Here is a 24,988-nt window from a genome sequence, read left to right on the forward strand (position 1 = left end):
TCCTATCCTATGTTAGTCATCCTATCGATGGCCTATCTAAGGCGTAGGCTGCAGATGACTATCTTTGATATCAGAAGTTAGAACAGATGAATCCCATCCCACCTGTGCATAGGCTAAGGATTAGCACCTTGTAATTTTTGTAAATTACAATTGATATAAGAAATGTATTAATAGGCTTTGTGCTGCAATGACACACAAAATGAAGCTGTAGACGATATGGACAAAGATTTGTACTCTGTGCACTGAGGATCAGTGGTTTGTTTTTAATCGCCCTTTTAGAGATGGCTACTTCTAAAGAACGGTGGCCAAAACCTGCAGCCCTTGCTCAAGCCAGTTCCCAGAACTACACATTTTGGCTTCTAATACAAATTTTGTAGGCTAAATATTTTGCTTGAATTACTTAGGTAATAAAAATATTAATATGCAGAAATTGTATTTATATTAATTTCAATACAGAGATTGTTTCCTTTCTAAAGCACTATTATTGTTTAAAGTGTTATTTATTTGCAGGAAATGGATAATTTAGTGCCTTGCCCTAACTCCTTATTTGTGCAGTTGAAAAATACTTCCAAAAATAATTTTAAGGGGTTCAAATTTTATTTCCTATTTTTACTGGCAATTTAGAATTTATGTAGTGAGCGTAAATCATTGGCAATCCTTGAATCTTATGAAAAATGCACTCAAACACTTGAAACTAAACTTTAAGCTTTTGCATGTCTTACTGTTGCTACAGCTGCACTAACATTGACTCGATCATCATCCAGAAAATTTATGTTGTCAGCTGTCACATTTAAAATCTGTAGCACAGTACACAGTTTTCTAAATGTTTACTAAATTAGTTCAAATATTTATGAAGAATTGAAATCTTGCGTATGGTCTTAGAAGTTAGACTACTTATTAGCGTCATAAAGGGGTTTTTATTTTTATTTTCTTGTACATGCATAAAAACTTCCAATAACATCTGGGACACATTCTGTGAAGACACTGAGCCAAATCAGTTATAAACTGTGTGGTCAGCTAATTACTACTATGCATATTTTGCATGTGAAATGACACTAAATACTGCTGGTTTCAGAATTGTATCTTCTAATGCATAATTCAGGTATTATTAAAAATACCACATATTTTTCAGTGATTAAAACTGAAGCCTAACAGCCAGGATTGATAAAACCTGTGGCAAATGGTAATTGCAAGTAGTCACTTGGATTGTGTTTTAATTTAAATGGACTTTTAATGTACATATGAAGAAAATGTTAAGTAAATTCTGATTAAGCTAGATTCTTCCACGTTAATCTATTCCAAAATTTAAAAAGACACAGAAATAAATTGCAATTAGTACAATAGAACAGTAAGGAAGGACTTGCGTTTCCCCCTTTTCCACAAATGGTACTTCTCTACCTATTTTGTGTCCTGTAACAGTGAAATAAAGTCAGACTATCTCTCTCTGAAACATTCAGTTCTGTATAGGACTGTCTTAGTCGTAATAAAAATGAACTGGGAATATAAGAGCTGAAAGGTGGTAATTTTTTTTTTTTCTACTAATAAATGCTTCTCCATGACCAGCAATTAAAAGCTGTATTTATGTCCCAGTCCTGAAAAATTTTCATGTGAATAGCCCTTTTGAGGCCATTTGGACTATTTGCATGTGCCAATGTGAATGTGTATGCAAATATTTAGAGGTTCAGTGTTAGAAAAACAGATGCAAATGTTTGCTGTAAAATAGCTCTAGAAGCATTTCCTTACAAAGCTGCTGCTTCATAAATTAAAGCATATGTAATCACACATTAATTCTAAACTGGTGTATGTAATTCCTTTGTTTATAGTCCTATGTCTGTTAAGAATGAGCAGTATGGTGAAGTTCACAAAACATAAAAGCATATTGAAATCTATCAGTATTTGGTTTACATCTGTGTTTGTATGGAATTCAAATACTGGTTGATATACTTGAAATATAGCAATATTTTTTCCTATGACAAATAGATACCAAACAAATGATTGTATGTGATATTATTACCTTTTATATTATGTTATAATAAAGATTACAGGTTACAACATACATAATTCCTTGTTGATTACAGGAAATAATTATAGTTTTACTTTGATGCTAATACACAAGGTAAGACACAAAATAGTGGAAACTTTAAGAGAAAGAATTGATCTTAGTTGTCTTTATCTTGTGCTAGTGATATTTGGATTTATTTTGAAAAAAAAAAGTGGAAGAATACATGAGTTTTATTTTAATATACTTTATAACAAGTAATTCCACAACCTAATACTGAAGTCCGTTTTGTTTATAAACATCCTGATTATCTGAAACTTCTGATTATCAAGACAATCTGATCTTTATAATTCACTTCAATAATGCTCTCTTTATTACAGTTCATCTTAAATACCTTAATTCAAGATATATGGATGGCCTTACAATACTGTATTTTATATACCTAATTGGAAGTTCCATGAGATAAGCTTCAACAATTCAGTTTTGCACAAATCAGTACAGTTTAAGGCTGTGTATGTTTTACAAATACAGACAGAAACTTTGAACTCATATTTTCTGTTATTCTGGAGTACTTAGGGCTGGAGTACACATTTTTTTTCGCATTGCTTTAAGCCCTCATTTTTAGACTACACTGTGTACTTTAGCATATAGTCACAATTATGTTGATAGTAGGGTGATTTATACCATTATCACTTCTTTAGGTAGTAAAACCAATTTAACACCTTCATGTCACTATAAGTGAGCCTATATTGAGATTATGGGAACAACAAAATGTAGATGAACATTTAATAGACTTGGAAGCAACACATTTTAGTATGCGAATGGTAAACAAATCTACAGGGTTACACAGTATTAAGCCAGCTGGTCACAGTCCCCTGGAGAAGTTTGAGAAGCCGGAGATTGCTGGGATGTGGGGACTTGATGCATTTCGCTGGACTGGGGACAGGTTAAGAAAAGGATGTAGGAGCCATTGTACTAACTCTATCATACTGGATGATGGCACTATGTAAGAGGAGACATTTTCCTTAGCAATAGCTTTATACCAACTTTTACCCATTTTTTTTTTTTGCCTGCAGTTAGAAAATATTATTAGTACGCCAGAAGAGCTGCTTTTTTTTTTAAAAAAAAAGAGGGATGCCTGTGGGAAGTAAAAAATGATCCCTGTTTCTTCTTAAAGGGTAGTGTAAAATCAGACTTGAAATGTTAGTATGAAATTATAAGGTAACAATACAATGTGTTTGCTAGTATGTTACTGATTGTTCCATGGGTAATTCGATATAGTTATTAAAAGTTAAGTGGTTAAGTGGCCCTTCATTATAGTTAACAGTTTTCCTCTGTTTTTAGAGAAGAGTTTATTTTCTAGAACATAGTTCACAATTTAGGAGTGTTTTCTGGGCATTCTAAGAATAGTAACAAATATTATTACTATAGGATTCACTTTGAGTAGCATATATATTACTTGCAAATGGGCACTAAATACATGGAGAGACTGTTTCTTTTTTTTTTTTTTTTTTAAATCAAATGTGGAAAAAAAATCCTGGACTTTTATTTACACATTTTGGGCTTGGCTTGGAGATTCTGTTTCTGGAAGAATCTCCTTTCCCTCTTCTCTTCTTTGTATTTCCCCTCTCCTTACAGTAAAAATTGCCTGGTTTTAACAAATGGCTTCCTTTGCAAAGAGACAGAATATATCAACCTTAATATTATGAATTCATCAAATGATAGGCATATACATTTTAGCACGAACATCCAATAAAAATAAATACATCTGCAGTGAACATGGTAAATTATATGCGAACTTACACTATAATAATAAACAGGAAACAGCAGCATCTGAGTCTGCAACTGGCTTCTCAGGAGGCTCCGTGCTTCCAGCTGTGGTAGCAGCTGTGGATCCGGCTCTGGAACTCTTGCTGAAACAAGCTGACAAAGGGCTGATTACAACATGGAGTTCAGTTTCTGCCTGGATTCATTTTCCTTTTAACACACTTTGGTTATGAAAAGTTTGCTCATTTACCCTGTTTGTGGTTTTATATCCTGCACTTCACAGTCATTGGGCTGGTGTGGTGATTATCACCATTCCTAGTGACCTTGATCGTGGGGACCTTATACTGTCTATACCATTAGCGGAACATTGCAATTTGGTTTTGGCTTACTAGAAGAAACTGAAAACTCTCTTCCTCTTCCTTCTCCCTCCCTATCCCCAGAGGCTGTTCAGCATTTTTATCCAAAATATTACACAGTAAACTTGTTGGGGTTTATTTTTTAAATTGTTTTTATATGCATAGAAAACAATTCAGGATAAGACAAAATGATACTCACCTGCAGTGAAATCTGTAGAACAGGAAAGAGACTGGGTAAACCAAGTAGAGAACTTTTTATTGCTTTTTATTCAAGGGAGGAATTGTGATTTCACAGAACCTGAGTGAGCAAAACAGCATTTACCCATGTGTTCCTAAAGCAGCTCTATAGATACATACACTTATTGCAGGTCCTTCTTTCCACCTCTGATTGCATGGGCAAAATCTTTTCTTGATTGCATGCTAAAGACATTGTTAAGCTACTAAAATGTCTGGCCTTGATTCAGCAAAGATTTAAGCACATACTTAGAATTAAACACTTCCATTGCAGAGTCTGCTTTGTGAACTCGATATTTGCTTCTGCTCTCATACTGTGGAGTGTCTCTGGTGAATATCCTGAGACCAAGACAGTTTTTTCATTACAAAGTCTTTTTTTCTTTCAGTCCTGCCATCTTTTTAGAAAACAGCTGTATTCTCCAACTTAATTGAATCCCCAAATTAAATCCCAGTTGCCTCTGTAACTCATTGCTCAGACTCGTCCCTCTTTTTCCCCTCTACTGCTTTTCTTCACATAGAATCTTGCTTTTTCTCCTAAGGAAAAATAGTTACAGTATGCTCTTCCTTCTGTCACCCTCTTCTCCCTCCCCTCCTGTAATCCTTTCTCTTTCTCCTCCACTGTCAGAGCAGCAGGAGTTTCTTGTCTACTTTCCATCTGTACCCCTTCCACTTGCCCCAGTGACCCCATGTTCTGTTCTTCTTCTTCTTTCTCCCCTCCTTTGTTCTCTTTCTTAACCTCTCACTGTCCTCTGGCTCTTTTCCACTGCAATATAAGCAAGCATTTGCCTCTTAAAAATTGCACCTTTGACCCTACTTGGTTCTTCATATCATATCTCATCGCCTATCTCTTCTTCATTCCTAAGTGCATTGAAGGCGCTGTTTATAATTACTGTCGGGAGACCCTCTTCTGTGATTCCCTCCTAGAACTCCTACACTTTGGCTTCTGTTTGTTGCTTGCAACTGCAACAGCTCTCACCAAACTCCCTGATGACAAGATCTCAGAAACAGTAGTCTATCCTCATTCTTCTTGACTTGTCAGTAGTGTTTGCTGCAGTTGACCAGACTGTTCCTTAAACTTGTGTCTTTTGTTGCTTTGTGTGGCTCTGTCTTGTTAATTTTCTTCTTTCTAAGCAGTTTTTCAGCATGTTCTTCAAAGTTGTCTCCCTTTTTGGAGGGGTGTGGGTGGAGGTCTTGGGGCTCTGCTTTGGCTGGATTCTCTTGTGCTTTTAAAGCCTTATGGGTTATTTCATATACAAAAACGAAAATGTAACAGCTAAATGTATCTGTAGATAACAGATCTACCTTCCTATTGAAACCTGTTTCCTCTAACTTAAGCTTATGAATTTGGAACCACACAAATGCAATTACAAAGCATCCCACCCAGTGCTACCTTAAGTCTAGATGTCTTGGCAAATGCTCAGACCAGACACGTGATTATCTTCCCTCTTTCACGTAGACATGCATATTTTCTCCTTTCATATGCTAGGCTGGCTGTACCCCTGCTAGCTGTACTCGGCCCTTGCCTGCATCTGTTCCAGCTTGCATTACTTTTTCTACAGATGACTCAAATGGTATCTCTTATTTCCAATAAGAACATAGCAAGACCTTGTCAAAAGGAATTCATATTTTATGTCCTGTATTGAAAATGCTTATCCTGATGTATGTTTGGAGTGCATTTTACTCTTTTACAGCCTCATTTTAAGCTTTTCACTTTCTTTGTCATTGCCATCAACTGAGTCCCATTTCTGTTGTTCCTGTCCTTTCTCCATGGAATCCCAGTGCTTTTTTTTGTATTGACAGTACCAAGAAATTTAATGTTCTCACCACATCTCTACTTTTTATGCCAATTCATTAAATGAAAATATGAGATAAAATTCTGCCAAGCTCATCCTTGATAAACTCCACTGAAAAACAGTTCTTTCATTCTCCACAGGACTTTGTTCTCTCTCTGGTAAGAAGTTCTGTACCTGTCAAATTCTTTCAGTAATCCTTATTTTCTCCAGCTTAATATGGAATATCAGATGCCCAAATAGATTATATCTATCATATTTTCCTTGTTTAAAATGTCAGTCTAGTCGCAATGGTGTAAGCATGCAGAGAGTTCATAATCTCAAACAGATTTGTACATTGTAGTAGGCAGATTCCTCAGGTCACCACGTACTTTCATACCCCGGCAGGCCCAGCTGAATTATGTGAGCTCAGGCGAGTTTCTGCTCGCTGGTGTGAACCACAGGGAGTATTCCCTTGTTCTCTAGATACCTTTTGGCCTGCTTTTACTTTTGTTTGCCCTACTCCATTCCAGATGTCATTCATGCCACATTATCACTACCAAATGCATGTCTGCTTGATCTAACATATGTAGCCGTTAGGAACATGTAAAGATATGTGTAATTAAAGGGAACGTGCACATATGTACTGTATGTTTTGCATTTACTTTGTATTTAGTCCTGTTCTTGCTCACTTCATAATAAGTGCTGTGGCTGATGTTGCAAAATAATTTCAGTAAAAGTCTGTGTATTCACTAGCTCCAGGCACTGAAGTATTATGTAAAAAGCAATCCTTTGGGTCTGAAATTTTTCATGCTTGGTTTCATTTGAAAAACTGTGTATGCATAAAAAAAATTAAGGAAATTATCCTGAATTGGTTTTGAGTTATGTGTCACTGAAAAGCAGGGCAGTGTTTAACTGTTAACAGTAGCTACTTTTTTTATCTTTAATGTAGATAAGAAAATTTAGAATTTTGAAATTTAAACAGTGACATCTAAATTGGGGGTGATATTTAATGAAGTCTATGGCCAAGTTTCAAAAACCTGGTTTTCATAATGACATACAGATAATTGAAATCATGCCTACTAGGCATCTGGACTAAAATTATGAGCAGGACGTAATGGACCCAACCACTTTTGTGGAAACAGAATCCATTTCCATTTCTTTGTCAGGGCTAATCAAGTTCTTTTTAGGTTCAAGGTTTGTTTCATTCTTACTGCTACTTCCAGTGTGCCAACACTGTACCTTCATAAAAGGGATGGAATATGTTCTACACATTAAAATGTTGACATTTTTTTCACAATTTGGTTTTGCCTGTTACTCATCCTCACTTCACATTCTATCAATCAGTTTCTCCTTCAGCTGCAAAGAAACAATACATCCTTTACCCTATGGACCTTGACAACCTACGAACTGGCATCTGTTCAATCCTGTTTGCATTATACAGTGTATAATTTTACATTATATCCTTCAGTGTTGAGGGAAGGGGAATGATGGGGATCGATAAAGGCTCTTGTTCTTCTATTAAGCAGTTGAGCAACCTCCCACTGGGACTGGAGGTCTGCCTACTTCTGAATCTGTTGTAAATCCCTCTACAGTGACACTTATTTTGATTTTGAATGGCTGTTTCTGGTTAGTTTAATCCTATTCCTAATCAATTTAAGATAAACAATTAGAAGTTTAATTGGAATTTCATGGCTCTTAATTGTCATTAAAAAAAGAAATTTAAGCGAAATTCTACGCTAACACAGCATTAAGACTGAACAATGGAGGCTTGGTTGTGGCTTTCAATTTTTGTGCTTTGTGGAGCAGATAGCTGCTGAGAGACTCAGTCTGTCTTCTCAGTTTCTTCTTGCCCCAAGGCATACCTAAACTACAGCTTGCAATGCAGCTATAATTCTTCTGGGCCACTGGGACAGAAATGCCAGTACAGAGATAGAGGGCGAAAGCTACCCCATTCACCACAATTCTAATGACTTACGAGATGGTGGGGTTGTTAGAAGTTGCTTGTGTCCATGTGTTGCTCTCTATGATCTGCATAGCTGGCACAAGGAAGAAAATGATACCTTGCTCTGAATACCTTGTGTGGGCCAGGCAAGCAAAAGTTGAGCTGGCTCTTACAACTTCAGAAGGAAATACTGAGAAAAATTGAAGTCTCCTGCAGCAGTGTTGGCTTGGCTGCATTGCCAGTCCTTTACAACTCTTGACATACATTGAGCATAAATAAAGCTATAAATCTCTGTTCTGTGATTTAAAAAGAAAATTGATAAACCTGCTATTTTCATCTGATGTAACTTTAACTTTTCATTCAAATATTTATTCTACATTGACTGGCTTAAATATTCAAAATTGTATTTAACCTTTTTTTACGTAACATGGATGGATACGGATACACATATATTACACAGAAGTATGTTTGTGTATTCTTTTTATTGTAGGTATGTGTCGTGTGCATTGGGATGCCCATATGAAGGAAACATCATACCAGCTAAAGTGGCAGAAGTAAGAGTGAACTTCTGGCTTGCCTTTTTGATGAAACAGAATGTCTATAACTAATGTTCTCTACTTAATCCCAGAAAGATCTTCAATGGATAAAATTTAAGGAAAACCAAACACAAAACATAGCTAATACTAAAACTGGGTGCAGAACCTCACTCAACCATATGCAGTCAAATCTAAGGAAAAACAGTATGTTTTGATTGCTATCAGTCAGGAAAAATATTATGTGCTATTTCCTCCAACAAGAAGGTAAGGAAGTGCTTAAGGAAATAGACTCAAGCACATATGCCAATGGACCATGTTGTACGAGGTGATTTCCAGCACAACCTCTTGCAAAGGGTATCTGCTTTTAAATCCATTTTGTGCTGGCATAAGTGTACTGTGCTGTCAGCCGCTAGAGCCACTGCTTCTGCCAAGTGTCATGTGATTGACACATGAACCAAAACTCATCCCCAACATGATTTCCTACTACTTAACTTGCTCTACTGCTCTGGTGGAATAAGCTGCACCTTCCCTCCCCACCCCCTTTTCCCATTTGGGATAAAGGATGTCTTAGTCCAGCCTTTTTTTTGGGCAGAGAAAGAGATTAGTGGAACACAAGTGTTAAATTTTGCAGGAAGGCAAAGAGGGCATGAAAGCTGAAATGGACAGTAGAGGACAAAGTGGAGAGAATTCAAGAGGCACAAGGCAGATCACACTGGCCTTCCTCCTGGAGAAAGACTTGTCTTCTCTGTTACACTTAATCAGCTACTTTTGGTGATCTAGCAGAATCTCCAAACCACTTTTTTTTTTTTTCTTTGTAGCGCTAGCAGCTAGTCAACATTTGTCTGATATATTTTGTTCTGCATGTGTGGCTTTCAGGTCCTGTTCTCCTGCATCTTCTTCTAGTATACATTCCAGATGGAACTTGTGATAATACTTCTCCCACAGCAGCCACATATACTCACACTGTTTGAAAAAAAATAGCTGAATTGGAAGGTACTCAGTATTTCTAAGTTAATTGGGCTTAATATGAAGTGAAAGTTAGAAGTGACACAGCTTTAGAGTGGTGATGACAGATTTAGCTGTGCTGTTGGTAAATTGCTTACTGCAATATCATGTTCCCCAACAGGCTTCTTTCCACGTGTTGCTTGTTTTTTAACTACTCTCCTTGCACAGAAGAGCTCCTTTTCAGTTTGCCAGTGGAAGTGCTACTTAATGTTCCAAACCTGCAAACTTTGACTCACACAGATATTTTATTTTCTGTCTTCATCCTACTGTCTTCTTGTGTACCTGTACACGATTGTGTATGTGTTTAAGAATAAAAGCTGCCTCATTAAAGTTATTGAGGCCCTGATTCAGCAAGCACTGATGTTTATGTAGAAGCATCTGATTAGCTGTTAATGGATTTTACATAAACACATGCACTCATCCTTTGCTGAATCAGAATTATCAAAACTACTGGCTGTGTTGCTAAACCCTTTCAGAGAGCTGCCTCTCTGGTCATCATCTTTCTTGGGATGGGACTGTGTGACTCCCTTGATTGTGCATTGCAATCAGCAGCTATGATTGAAAGGTTTAGACTGTTTCTTCTGCAGTCAATGACAGTGAATGACAGTGACTTTTTTTTTTTTTAAGCAAAATATTTTTTTAACTGAAACAAAACGAATTAGGAGAGCTGGTTCATTAACCAGACTACATGCATTTCTGGATTACTAGGTACATAACTGTTTCACACATCGTTATCTAGTGAGTACCAACTTCAGATGCCTTCAGACTTCTAGAATCCATCTGGTACATCCACATGATTCTTCATTTAAAAAACAAGACAAACCACATTTCTCATCTATTAAACTGCATAGTCCTTTTTTATCACTCTGCTTTTTCTTGAAATGGAGTCACTGTTTATCATCCTGTGGTTTGTGAATTTCAGCCTTAGGCAAATAAGGCTTGAAAGTTGTTGGAAGCACCGTATAATATCCTTGAAGCCAGTTGTGCTGTCCATTGTCTTCCAGTGATATACCTGGTTTTATCTTTCTGCCTGCTTCTCTCCTTAGCTTCCTTTTAACCTAGAGCAGTGAATTCATGTATTATCCAGCATACAGGCTGATCAGGCGACAGTAAATGTGCCTATTCTTATTTGAATGCGGTTGGATTATTACAAAGTTTCCCTTACCATACAAGGACTGCAGTGTGTTTTTATGTTGTTGTTTGCTTAAAATCACCTGTAACTCGATTAGGACATTTTGTACTCAGTTTAAGAGTAGAGTTTTAGATATTTCCAGCAGTAGGATTGTTCACATGCCTAAGGGGTTGCAGTGCTGGGTCACCAACTCCCATTTTGATCAATGCTTGGTGTCAGGGCAGTGCTCCCAAGGGGAGTAGCACAAGACTCGTGCATAGTAAAACTGCTTAGTGGTGCAGAACACAACCCTGTTCAATCAACAAAGCTGCAAGCTCATAATCACATTCTGATTACACTGACAAAACAGTGTGTTCTCTTCTCCCCCACCCTCCTCCCAAAAATCCACACTGAAAACTTACAAAACTGTAATTAATGGGCTGCCTCCTGCTATGGTAGGATAGAAAATCCAATATGAGAAACTCCCATTCAGCTTCCAAGCATGCACATTCTTCTTGAAATTAAATATGGATCTCCTCTTAAGGGTCACTTTAAGGATAGATCATGACAAGTCAGTGATGATGCTCAGCTTGTTAGCAGAGTTTCCCTCTCCTTTCACCTTTCAGAACTTTATTTTCAGAAGCTGGAAGACCTAAGGACTGAGCATGGGAAAGAAATGAATGCGACATCATTTCTAGCAGTTTATATAGTCTCTTTGGCATCACTAAAATGATCATCTAGAAAAACTCTGAACCATGAATGAAAAACATGAGGAAAAAAATGCAGTCTGTTTCTTTTACCCTGATCTTAAACAAAAACTGAAGTTTGGGGATTAACTAGAGGTAATCTACCACTAACTGCAGATGATTTTTTTTTCTCCTTACAACAGTAGTCCAGTTAAAACACCTGCCCTGTGTTGATAATATAACAATATGCTGCAAGATAGAATGTTCTTTGCAATCTGGTGAATGTCCCTTTCGTAAAGCGTATATTGAATTTATGTTGATGCGAACCAGGGGCTCTTTGACTTTAAAGCACAAAAAGTTTTACTACCTTTGCAATAGTCATAGCACTTCCAAGCTTCAAGCAGAATGATTCAGACTACTTGAAGTTCTTTTTCAGCTGTTCTTTGAATTAAGTGAACAGCAATATTAATCCAGCACTTCCGAGACTGCTGGTGCAGCACTTTGTCAGCTTCCTCAGACATATTCACAGCAATCCCACTGATGAAGTCCTGGAATTGCTTTAACAGCAGAGTGCAGTGCAACTGAAGATGTCTTGGAAAATAGTCATATTTTTTCATTTCTAAACAGTTAATTTCCAGATTGGGATTCCATTCCAGTGGACTGGCCTTTTGGGATTGCTGATACACAGTGGGGAATGCTAAAAGGGGACAAACATACTCAGCAACTGAAAATAAGGTGAAACCCTTTCCAAATAAATTCAACAAAACTAAGATGGAAAGATCCTACATTCTAAAGCAATATTTTCAGTGCAAACATGATTTTGTGCTTCCGAGTGTATGTCTGTCTCCATACAAACATTATGAAGCCAGCCCCCCAATCTCTTACTCATACATAGAACTCCTCAGAGACGTAATTCCAGAAACATTGAGGGCTCTACTTACATAAGTAAGAACTATTTGTATGTGGGTTTGTTTGGTATTAAGAAAAATTTTAAAACTTAAGGACTAGAATGTTAATTAAGTTACAGGTTTTTTGTTAGCATTTTAATGTTTGATTTCATTAAAAGCAAGCAAAATTAACTACAACATGTTAAAACTTCAGTTTTCATTGATGTTTTCAGTGCCAAGAGAAAGCAAAATCAGGCTTCTTGTTAATTATTTATTGTCTTAGTTCAGCCATGTGCTTGGCTCTGTGTAATAAGCAAACAAAAGGGCAGGTCTTTACCCTGCACAACTTGTAAGCTGGAAAGTACACAGAGAAAACCAAACAGCTGGGAAATCCCCAGAGAGAGGAAAATGTTGGGAAAGGGCTTGACAGAAACTTAATTCATAGTGTAAAATCTTGTTTATTTGGATTCTGTGGGAGAGTCAAAACCCAAGTTGTTGATGGATTTGGCTTGGTTGGTTATTCCATGTACAGAAGCAGAACTATAAATTTAAAATAAGAGGGTCTATGGGACGTGCTTCGGTGACAATTTTCAAGAATGAATAGAGAGTTTCTGATACATATGTCCGCCTTGGTGGGTCAAAACCTGAAACCTGAACAGAAGTGTGTGCTTTTTAATGTATGTTCTTGACCCTATTTTATATTCTTTCATCTTGACCTTTTCATGTTTCTCTGTTTCTAATCAGGTATCTAAGCGGCTGTACAGTATGGGCTGTTATGAAATCTCTCTGGGGGACACAATTGGTGTGGGGACTCCTGGAAGTATGAAAAGAATGCTGGAAGCTGTTATGAAAGAAATTCCTCTGGGTGCTCTTGCTGTTCACTGTCATGACACGTATGGCCAGGCATTAGCCAATATCCTCACAGCCATACAGGTAACTCAGGTTCTCATTTTATAAATATGATAGTAGTAGTCTTAGTTTAATTCAAATTCATGATTTCAAAAAATTCCAGCCTTAAAGAAATTGCTAGAAAAGGAAAGGGGCGCTCACTAAACTTTCAGAAGGTATTGCTGACACATCGGGTTGTCTACAAGTATTACTGCTGTTGCTTTTGCAAGAAAATTTCAATTCTTATCTACTTATTACCTTCAATTCCATTCAAAATCACTAAGAAACAGTGGTGATTATTATACTGCATTGATTTTGGATGAATGAGGGAGATAAAATATAATTTTTTTCTGATGTCTCAGATTCCACTTTTTGTAGGAACATCTGTATGTTGATTGTTCACTAAACTAAAATTTCTATTTTACAGAGATGTCTAAATGTAAAATAGAATAATGCATAATTACATCTTGATTTCAGATGGATAAATCTAAATTATTGGTAATTATGTACACAGAGTGGTCTAGATAATTTTATCACTGTTCAACATGCCTTCAGTATGCTTTTTTGGTTATCAGTTATACCTTCTGAATAAGATAAGCAACAACTTTATATCCTATTTAATCTTCTTTCAAATCTGTGGCTAGATACTCAGAAATAGTTAAATTCCACAAGAGATATTTTTCCCTTTGTGTTTATGTAGTTCTAAGAATAGGACACAATACAAGAAACAGACTACAAGTTCTAGTGTAGTTTTTGTAAAGATACAATCTTGAAAAGTATCTTAATGTTGTACATGCATTCCTAAGGAGACCTATTTTTACTACATGTTACAGAATCAAATGCTGTGTACAAATCATAGGCCTTTATTGTTCTATTTTATACTTAATGACATCTTCTGCTTCCTTGCAATTCAGGCAGCCTTTTTTAAGGTCAACTTTCCTTTGTCCTGACTTGTTATTTTGGCAGAGCTCATATTATGTTGTTTAGAAATAACAGCAGTGTGTTAGCAGTATTAGTGATATAAGCAACATGAAGGAACAGGGAAGTGTTTGAATACGGGAATCTCTGCAAGTATTTGATTAAATACTGAATGACAAAAACTGGTAAAAAATGTTCTAACTTTTACTCACAGTGTTCACCATTGACCCTTACTCACTTTCACTGTTGCAAATGTGTGTGTATGTACCATGGGATAAATAAATTGCTAATTTCACAGTTAGCTTCAGTTGCAGATGTAATAGCTAAAAGCATGAAAACCCCTGAGCATGGGAGGAGTTCGCCATAAAAATACTTGAAGCATTGTTTTTCAAATCCTTCCTGAAAATAATTGCTGTCATGGTGCCTACTAAACACTGAACGATGGCTATGCTTTGTTAACCCCAGTATTTGTTGTAAGTGATTCCTGTTTCAGGTTTGCCTCCTGCTCGTATCTTTTTATTTACTTCTTAAATCAACTGTGTAAGAGTTACAGGGGAAAAAAAGCTCTTAGGTACCTAATGTGCAGTTCAGGCTAATTAGCATGTAAATTCAAGAGAGCAATAGAGCTGAAAACAAATCTCTATGCCTCTATGCAGTCTTCTCAGATTTCTGGGAACCCAAGGGTGCCTGAAACCCACCAGAAAACTTCCCTGTGTGCTCAAGTTCTGCTACAGTGCACGTCTAAAGGTGTGGTGTTTTTGGCTGCGCTGAACTTGTCATAGATTTTGCCAAAAGCCCTTGATGAAGCAGGCATTACACAGTCTCTCTGACTGGCTTTGTGCAAGCAGCGCCTTGGCTCGCTCTAAAGGTAGGTCCCCAGGCTCTTGGATCCTCAGATGGGGCTGGTACATCACAACATCCTCGCCTGTCTCTGGTCAAAGAAATGAGGCAGCTAGTGGTGCATTATAGATAAACAATACTATTTCTAAAACAAGGCAACTTTTACAGGTCAGCCGGATGGTAAAGTGCCAAAGCCAGTGGGTCAGAATGCCCAGGTCACTTCTAGCCCCTGCTGTCAGGCTTGCCTGTGCTTTCCTCTCTGCCAAAGAAACATAAATGGCAAAGTACTGGAGTAAAACCCCTTGTCTTCAGCTCAGCAGTTCATTTCATAAACCAGACTCTCCACAGACACAATTCCTTACCCTTCTTCCCGTATGGGTCTGTGTGACCGACACAATACTTCATCAGGAGTGAAATGTGTTTGAGGGGTTATAGAAAAAAATCAGAGGCTACAGTTATTGTTTTAAAACAATTTTAAAGAATATTCAGCAGGCAGGTTATACTCTTCCTAAGACATTGCAGACTACAACCTCAGGCTGAGTACTATTGTATTGTATATTGTATTTCCTAAGAATTAATGAATGACAGCTGGAAAGCCACAAATCACTCTACACTAATTCAGGCATTGCTTCGATGGGAGATCTCCTAGGAGTGGAAAGAGGTGCTGGTGATTCAGTAAGTGATTTTTTATACAGATCGCATTGTTCCATGCAGGATTATACTACCCAGAATATTTTCTTTTGTTTGGGGCTGATCCAAAGTCATCTAGAACTGACAGGCCGTATCTGTATAAGAAATTAGCAGGGAAGTAGTCTTGTAATTTTAGTATTCAGTTTTATGTGTGTTGTTTTAGCAAAAGGATAGGTAGTGAAAGATGGGAGAGAGATTAGCCAACTTTTAAAGGATAAGTAATTTTTTAACTTGTTGAAGTGAATGATATAGATAGAAAGCATTGCCTAGAGAAAGGAAATTCACTTTATGAAGAGAATCTGTGTAAAAATGTGAGGAACATGAAGTGATGCTTCAGAACAAAATGATAAACATTTAAAGTAGAAACATGACTGGCTCTTGGTTAAATGGTTTAATATTAAAATATCAGAGTATACAATTTACCAAAGAGACAAATTCAGAAGATTGGAAGTGATGTAGCAATCTAGTTAGAGGTTGTGGTATTTTGAGTAAAATTACATATGTGGGTTAGCTAATGTGACAAACACAAAATGTAGCTAAAAGTAGTAGTAAAACATTTATAGGAAATTGTTACAGACCTCCAAGGAAGGGTAAAAAGATGGGTCAGGAAACTTCTGTGCTGGAGAGGCCCCAATAAGGGAGACCATTGATCTGGGGAGATTGGAGTTACCTTGACAATTGACTCCTGTAGCGTGTACGGAACGGGTAAGAAAGGGGAAGTTTTTTAATGGAAGTGATACAGAACTCTTTTCTTGCATAGCTTGTGTAGTTGCCAGAAATAGCTTTGTCTGTTTTCATAGCGCATATCTGAACATGAGAAAGAATATGTGAAGAGGCAAAGAGGAGTTTTGGCTGGCAGTGATACCTCAATGAATGAAACAATCAAATAGTAACCCCACAGAACTTTATCAAATTCAAATCACTATTGTAATTCATTAATAGAAACTGATCCCTACACTACTGGGATCAAATCCTAACTTAGAGAAAACAAGAATAAAACTCTAATGACTTACAGGGAGCAAGAATTTTCACCACCTTGTGTAATCATTTCCACCTTACTGGACACAATGAGATGAATGAGATTTATGACTTGCCAGATTAAATTACTTTTTATTAGTGCTTTCTTTTCCCAGAAAAGAGGATTTTTTGAATAAAACCCATGCTTTACTACCAGAAACATAATTTAGCAAGCCTATAATTAAACTTTCAAGGTTCAGACTGCAAAATCCAAATTTGTGAATACAGGTTTTCATTACAAGCATTATAATATATCCCCTTACAGAGAGTTTAAAATATTTAATAATATTTCATTAGTGTCTTTAAGATCCTTGAATTTTAAAGATTAAATAAACCTTTTTTTTTTTTTTTAATCCAAATAGAAATGGCTGGCTGCTGAACTCTTCCCTTCATCACTTAACTGGATTGATTCTAGCCCCTTTGGTGCATGCTGGAGAGTCTAACCAACTTGCATATTTTTGTGGCTCCAGTTTACTTATGTAGTAAGGACTAGATTCACACAAAGGCAGTCAGTGTTGATATGGCTAAGTTTTAAGTGCCAGAACCAGGAGAGGAATCTGAACATAGATGCTGAAGTTCCTGGTTTATTAGTTCACAAGGATCACTGTGTTACAGGAACTGAGTTCACAACAGCCAGCAAGCTGAAATGGTAGAGCCTAAGTTAAGCAACTGAGAAAAGTTTGTGTTTAAAATTCCCCTTTTCCATGTTTCTTATGAGCTTACATGTGGAACCTTAGGTTCAGAGATGAATTTTCCACCCAAAACCATCTGCTAGATGTAAGTACCTAGCTTGTCTTATTTTTTTTCGGACACAGGATTTGCTGTTTGTGGCTGTTGAGCTTGCCTGCAGTAACAGGCTGTCAAGACCCCTTTCAGCTGGTGGTTAGAGGCCAGCTAAGACGTCTTGTCCAGGAGTTGCTTGCTGCTAAGGAGCTGCCAAGGGCTCCCCCTCCTTCACTTGGGGGTGGCTTTAAACCTGAAACTCTTGTGCTTGGCCCCTGCCTGAGCTACCCTGCAGCAGTGTTGCAATTGCACTTGCTCCCAGTCTTGCACCTCCCTGATTCTCACCCTCATCCTCGCCTGCTGGGTTGACTTACTGGGTTAACCTCAGACCTGGCTCATCACTAGAGACCTGCTGGATGATTGCTGGACTGTGACCAATCTTGTTACTGTCTCCAGACCTGATCCTGACTTTGAATTGCTGACTTGACTTCCTGGCTCATTTTTGGTGAGGTTGCTGCCACTGCCTGCCTAGCTGTGACTCTTGGCTCCTCGCTTGCCTTCCTTATGTCTGCCTGAGACGGTCAAGCATTTAGAGGGTCTAGCAACCAATGTCTTGAGCTTTAAGGATGGCTGTGAATGGCAGGTAGTGGAGTTGGTGCTGAGCTGGGAAATACAGCAGTTGTGAGTTAGCAGGTCTTATGTGCTTTGATCTTGGAGCTCAGCTGGAGGCTTTGTCTTGCAGAGAGGCAAGATATTGCCATTCAGTTAAATTCGGAAAGCATTTACTGGTGCCTGGGTGTACATAAAGCCCTAACAGTTCTGCACTGGGGAACTCTGCTGGGGACAAAAAGAAGAGTCCAAAAAGTCAGCCTGAGGAATTGGTGTCTGTGTCTGAGGGGTATCATGAACTTCAACATCTCTTCTAGGTGCCAGACTACTTTCTTTGCGATTCTCCTCTTAAGTTTTTAGACCTGTATTTCTGGGACTAACTGACCTAAAAGAATATACCCATAATGATGCATTTCCAAATAAGTACAGAATCTGTAAGAACAGAAAATTCACTTAGCATTTGTATCCTGCAATCAGTTCTTTCACCTTTGATGTGTCCAACTTCGGTAGATATCTGCAAGGATGCAGGGCTCATGCTAGCTTATCCCAGTGGATGACTCCTATGCACAGCTAGAAGCCATGCAAATTAGAGTAGCTGAATAGACAGAATAGTGATAAAAAAGAATAATGGTAAAATGTCATGGAGGTGTGGATAACAATGGTGGGAGGTCAGATGGGAAGGCGGCAAATACATGTGTATACTAGTTACATATAAATTGCTCTAGGGTTTCTGATGGTGATTTGTTACCTTTTTGCTGAGTTGTGCATATAAGCATGCATACAATCACAGTTTAATCTCTTGATTTAAAATGAAGCAACTGGATAATTTTTTTAAGTACAAATTTTACAAAACAGCATTGTAAAAACTCATAAACACATTTTCCTTTGGTTTAGTTTTCATGAGCTTTATGTCCTGATTTCTTCTTTAGATTTAATTTCCAAACAGATACAAAGTTAAAACCAGTGGGTTTCTCCTGGATTTGTGTTGAAATTCCCCCTTTTTCATAATTTTAATGCAAAGCCATAGCTGGGCTGTCATCTTTTGGATGGTTGCTTGGACAGGGTCACAAAACTAAGAGATGTTAAAACTAGATGAGCTTTGTTGCAAAATGCTGTATTAGAGAGAACAATGAGGACATGATATAAGTAAAAATTAAAACAGTAAACCAAAAAACTCTTGGTTCCCAGATTTTCTAAGCATGAAACAGCAATCAAAAAAATCCACAGCATGCTGGGTAACAAAACAAAGAGTTTAAAAGCAAACAAAGAAAGCAGGATTAAATTAAAGTGTCATTAATTCAGGTATGCACATTTATTTATGTGCTGATATAAATGGTCCATTTTGGAGGGTCAGAATTTAGGACTGCTTTTTATCTGCCTACAGTCTAGGTTTAACCAGCATCTGAATTCCTTCACTTTCTTCCTGTAAAACAGAGAACAAAATGTATGCACAAGACTTGAATAAAGAGTTAAAATCTTCTATCCTGTCTCCCAGCTTTATCTACCATTGACTCCTATGCACTATGTTCGTCACTGGTAGTTAACTTCTTGCTAATGACCATTGATAACAGTCGTGGTAAGATTGTAAATTTGTTTATATATCTACATCTCTCAACTCCTGTCTAACTCATTAGCAACCTAAAATTGGACATTCAAGATGGTATCAGGAAATAAGGAAAAAAAACCCCATGTAATAATTCTTTATTTGTAAGAAATGCTCTCTTTTCAATTCCCTGCACAATCATTCAGAGCTGTAGTGTAGTAGAATAAATTGACGTCTGTTATAGGGTAGGGAAGATAGATAAGCAACCATGAAAAAGTGTGAAGCTTTGCATGTAGTCATCGTGCTAGACTTGAGCTAGGAATTTCTCATGGAACAGTAATTATGAACTTCCTAGCTGAGGAAGGCAGTCTAGTCACATTTGTCTGTTGCTACGCAAATCAAAAAATACTGGTTTTGGGGAGTTATGTAGTAATTGAGGAAATTAACTTGTATGTAGTGGATTGCCAAAGTTCTTGCTTGAATAATGCATTAAATACCACTAGGACTTTGTTTTATTATCAGCAGTGTGCTGGGGTACCCACTGCCTGGCAATGAAATTATTTACATCTAAACTAATTTTTAACAGCAAAACCAGTTATGATAGTTTAGTTAAAATGTTGACACTGTACTAAAGACAGGGTTTTTTTTAAGCCAATAGGGAGGTTTTGTATGGAATTAATGAGGTACAGGAGGCAGGAAACATAACATTTTGGATTGCCTTTTCCTGATTCAGCATGTGTGTGCATATCCCTCTTCTTCAATTTTTCATTTGTAAAACAGCAATAAGGCTCATCTCTTTTAGTTTGTGAACTGCTAAAAAAATCTACAGAGGAAGAGCATCGGACAACTACAAATTATTTTTATGAAGTCTAGATTTAAAATTTATTTTTGAAATTGAAGTTTAGAAATGGAATAGATTGTAGGTTTGGTATCGAATGTAACTTTGAGATTAAAAAAGTTGAGGTATATGAGTGGGCAAGTGATCAAAATACATACAAGCCCAATCAAATTATCTGAGTTCTGTAACACTCCATTTCCTTTCCCCTGCACAGCCTAGCACTCTGAAGAATTTATGTAGCACAATGTGAGGGTAGGAAAGACTTGCTGTATGAAACATGCACATATTTTGGGATCTTGAAAAATTGTTAATATTTTTGCATTTCTATTTTGAGAAATGCATGGAAATGGAAAGGTTTCAACAGACCTCACAAGTTTACTTTCCTCTGCTGTTTACAAAGGTATGCTAGGAAACTGCAGAAGACTTAACAGAGATCTCCAGAAACTAATTTCAAGGTTCAGATAGGGAAACATTAGAAAACACAGCTTGACTGAGAATAGCTGTATGGGATTCAGGAAGGGCTGGTCATGCTTCAGTATTTCACTGGAATTCTTTGAGGCAGTCACTGCCAAAGAAGACAAAGGATATACAGTGGCCATCATATGCTTTGATTTTTCAGAAAATAATTTACAGTGTTCTGCACTGGAAGTTAATATTAAGGCGTGGAGGCATGTAATAAGTGGAAAGTTGGCTAAATGGCAGGAAACAAATGGAGTTATGAAACGGAATTTCTTCAAGCTGGAAAGCACCCATCAGCAGGGTGGTGGAAGTATTGGCCTGTAGGTCCCAGGTTTTCCTGCTTAAATGAGTAATTTGTAATACCATAATGCTCACGTTAAGGGCAGTTGTTCCAACTTGGAGAAATTAAACTTTTCAAATTCTAGATTTCCATTGTGAGAAACAGGATAGCTAGCACAATTTGTAAGTGCAAATCTGTGTAGTATTCTAAAACATGCAAAAGAAGAAGTTTGGGATCAAAAGTAAGAGTATAGGAATACACATGATTTTAGGTAAAGAAAGAGATTATTTATGAGAACATGCCTGTCCTTTTAAATAAGGGTCTTCCTGGAGCTTTCTACTTTTAGATTTCTCTAGGAACTAATTTATCCTAGGCACTTACCAGGTATTTTCTGGGTTTAAAAGTGTAAACAATACTTTTGAATTATTTGTCAGCAAACTAAAAGAGCTGTTAGCAATAACACAAAATTTTTTAGAAAACATCAGTTTGCTTTTTTTGTTTCTGTTTCCTTTTATTCCCTTTTCCTCATAGAAACAACATAGCACTTAGGTAAAGCTAGCAATTAAAAAAAATCAAAAAAATCAGGTGTTTGAGCTGAAGGAGTATGTGATATTAGGAAAGAAAAGAGTAAGTAGAATTGTTTAAGATAGAAAGCTAGCAAGACAGAGTTGAATAAGACTGTGTATCTGAAAGCAGGTAAGTTAGGGGGAAAATGGCAGGTGAATTGTGAAAAGTTACCAGACTGCAAGGTTTCTGTGAAGGAAACTTAAAAAGAGGGTGTGTGCTTTAGGAAAGTAGAAAAACACTTGCATTTTATCAAATAATATTGCTACTATGAGCAGTCAGCTAGTTACTTTTGTAAGTGAAAAAACATACTGTACAAATGAATAAATCAGACCTACATATGGGAAGAAAATGAAAACATAGGCATTCCTACTGAAAATCTGAGAGATGTTTTCCAGTATTTTCTCTGGTTATTTTTTTGGCCTTTTTATACATACTGGTTTTACATTGTTGCATGTAATTTCAGCAAAATAAGAAAGCAAGCAAATGAACAGGCAGTACCACTCTGGCTCTTTTCTCAGATCAGTATAAAAGAAGTAGCAACCCTGTTTTTTTTGCTTTCTGCTGCTTTTTGCAGGTTGCGCATAGCATGCAATTTCTGAGGAGCTGAAATTTTTTGACCTTTCTCCCTTCAGAAAAACTTGGTAGCCTGATAGTTCACAAATAAATTCCTCATTGCTATTATTACAACTGTTACACTATTACTAGAAAAAAAAGTTTAAACAGTAGACTTTGTTTCAAGAATTTTATTTTTTGAACTTTTTAGGGTAGGAAAGGTAATATAGTTGTTATCATATACTGAAATAGCAGCCAGAGTTCCTAAGGCAAAGGTGTATTTTACATGCATATACCAAGAGGTAGCCTGTACTTTTTTGTGGGTTTTGTTTTTTATTTTAAATGAAACTTAGTATATTGTAAATGTTTAACAAATAATAGAAATCTATATTGTTCTAGCTGCCTCTAATATGATGATTGAATTTCAGAAGCTTTCAACCCTAGTTACTGAACCAACAAACCTCAAGTCTAAGTCTGTTTCAGGATACTAATCAGACCAAAAGATCCTTCATCAGTTATAGATTATTCTCATCTGCAAATTCCCACACTGGAGCTGGCTTGGAGTAGTAGACACAACTTCCCTTTGGCTTAGAATCAAACCTCAGCTGTCTTTTAAAACATTTTTAGACCTTGAATTTCTCATGTAAATCTACGCATCTTTCTTTGTATCTCTGCAAGTTCATATAGATTTATCACCCTAGGTCTAAATGGAGTATGAATGGAGAAATCACTGCAGCAACTAGAGAAATAAAATCTGAAGTGGTTTTAGTTTTCTATCTTAAAGCCAAAGATAATTTCTGTACTAATAGCATTGAAGCTGTGGATTTATAGAAAGAATGAATTTGGCCCAAATAAGTCTGTTCTCTTTTCTCTTTTTGTGTGCTTGCCTACTTCTACTTGTTTCTTGGAATGATGTTTTATTGTAGCTTCCTAATCACATCTTAAATGCTTTCATTTCTGAGTTTCCCATCCTCTAAGTGACATTCATTTGCACATTTCATTCTTCAATGTTAGTGGTATGTTCCAATTTCAGCTTCACTGATCATTTTCGGATTCATTAAATCTAGAAGCATTAAGGTCATACTGATTTGGTTGGCCAGTACCTGAAAGGCATTCTAGCATTGCTTCCATTATTGTGCATCTTTCTCCTCTTGTGAATGAACTTTTTCCCATGCAAAAATAAACAGATTCAGAGAATTTACTTGAAATGATTCTTAGGTCTTCATCAGATTCTGTTCTGCTGCATCATTCTTTACTTGTCATATCTAGAACAATAGTTTGTAAAAGGGAAAGAATTAGTATTAATAGAATATGAGAAGACAATTTTGTCTTATTTCACCTTTTTCCGGCTAATAAGAGGCTTGCAAAGTTGTGCTTGCAAACAAGTCTCACACAAAATAGCACAGAATATAACTAAATACAAACCAAACAGATTATAGGCCCATTTGAGGATAATACTCTGTACAGACTGTTAGTGTCTACTTCCCCTCTCCTTTGTTCTCCTTTGTAATGCCTTTTTTGCTATTCTTTGCCTCCATCAATGCTTAAGCGAAGTAAATATGCTGCTGGCAGCTCGCTGGCGAGAAGGGAGAATGATATGAACAGATACCGTGCTCCTGCATTCACCCACGCCTAATATTTTCCCTGGCACTTATGTTAATTTTTTCCTCCTCTTTCACTATTTTCCTAGTCATTGTTTGATACTTGTAAGTCTGCATGGCCAGAGCAATAGTCTTTTTACAGACCTCCTTTTATCATCCCAACTGTGTCTTGTTTAACTTGACTATTTAAATGTCTAAGAGTCAGCATCATCCAGTTCTGAAGTGGACTGGGCAGTAATCCAGCTCTTTCTGTTAGAGACAGACATTCATTATTTTGGACTAGAAACAAATTACTTCCAAATGCTGGAAATGTAAGAAGGCTTTTCAAAAAAGGTTTTCAGGTGTTTATAGAACAAATTAGTATAAAATAGTTTTCAAAATGCTAAGCCCAATTTAAAATAAATATTTAGTACTTTTAGGAGTTGTGAAAATATAGCACTAGAAAACTGAAGTCACTGATCTGTAGCATGCATAAAAAATCTGGTGAGGGCACACTGATGTCAAATTCCCCATGCATTTTTCTATTGTGCCTCAACTGGATTGCATGCATAAAAAAGGTAGTATTCTGGGTTTTTTTTTAACATGAGACTACATGGCTGGCTCTAGGTTTGATGAGATGACTGCCTGTAACAATCAGAAATTGAACTGATAACTGTTATTTTACAACAGTTTTCGATTCAATTTCTGAAAATCAGAGTTTAGATTATCAAGGTGACTGATAAATGAAGAGTTTTCATTGGTCTGAGTGTTGGTTTTTGTGCCTCATTCAGTATCACATAAGCACTCCCTCATTCACAGAAAGACACGCTACTTCTTCACAGCTGTTACCTGTTCCTTTTGGTTTTATGGTGTCTTGCTGGTCTGTCACACGCCTTCCAACTTTCACAGCAGATGAAATGGGATTTCCACAGATAAGTGGCCTACACAACTGGCTCATCTCAGAACTGCTCCATCCTTGCAAGCCCATCCCATTCTCCCTTTTCAGCACCCTTCCCACGGCTTAAATTTCTTCATCGATTTCTATCTCATCAGCTGTCACATTAATTTTAGGTACAAGACTGCAAGTCTGAATAGACTTTGCACTCCTGCAGTTGCTATATCACTCCTTGATATGAAAAGCTTGCATCCATAAAATCAAATTCTTACCCTCCAAAACAAGGTCAGTACT

At 37.0% G+C, this 24,988-nt stretch overlaps 1 protein-coding gene across 1 annotated transcript in view; it reads left to right on the plus strand.

The window, feature by feature from the left end:
- HMGCLL1 (3-hydroxy-3-methylglutaryl-CoA lyase like 1) overlaps window positions 1-24,988 on the plus strand; it is an 83,593-nt gene that overhangs the window by 37,354 nt on the left and 21,251 nt on the right. Inside the window, exons 6-7 of the mRNA XM_075707676.1 lie at window positions 8,561-8,624; window positions 13,040-13,228. Of these exons, the coding sequence (XP_075563791.1) occupies window positions 8,561-8,624; window positions 13,040-13,228 (253 nt within the window). The remainder of the gene's footprint in view (window positions 1-8,560; window positions 8,625-13,039; window positions 13,229-24,988) is intronic.

The sequence above is a fragment of the Pelecanus crispus genome, chromosome 3 (assembly GCF_030463565.1).
Source record: "Pelecanus crispus isolate bPelCri1 chromosome 3, bPelCri1.pri, whole genome shotgun sequence".
Classification (NCBI taxonomy): domain Eukaryota; kingdom Metazoa; phylum Chordata; class Aves; order Pelecaniformes; family Pelecanidae; genus Pelecanus; species Pelecanus crispus.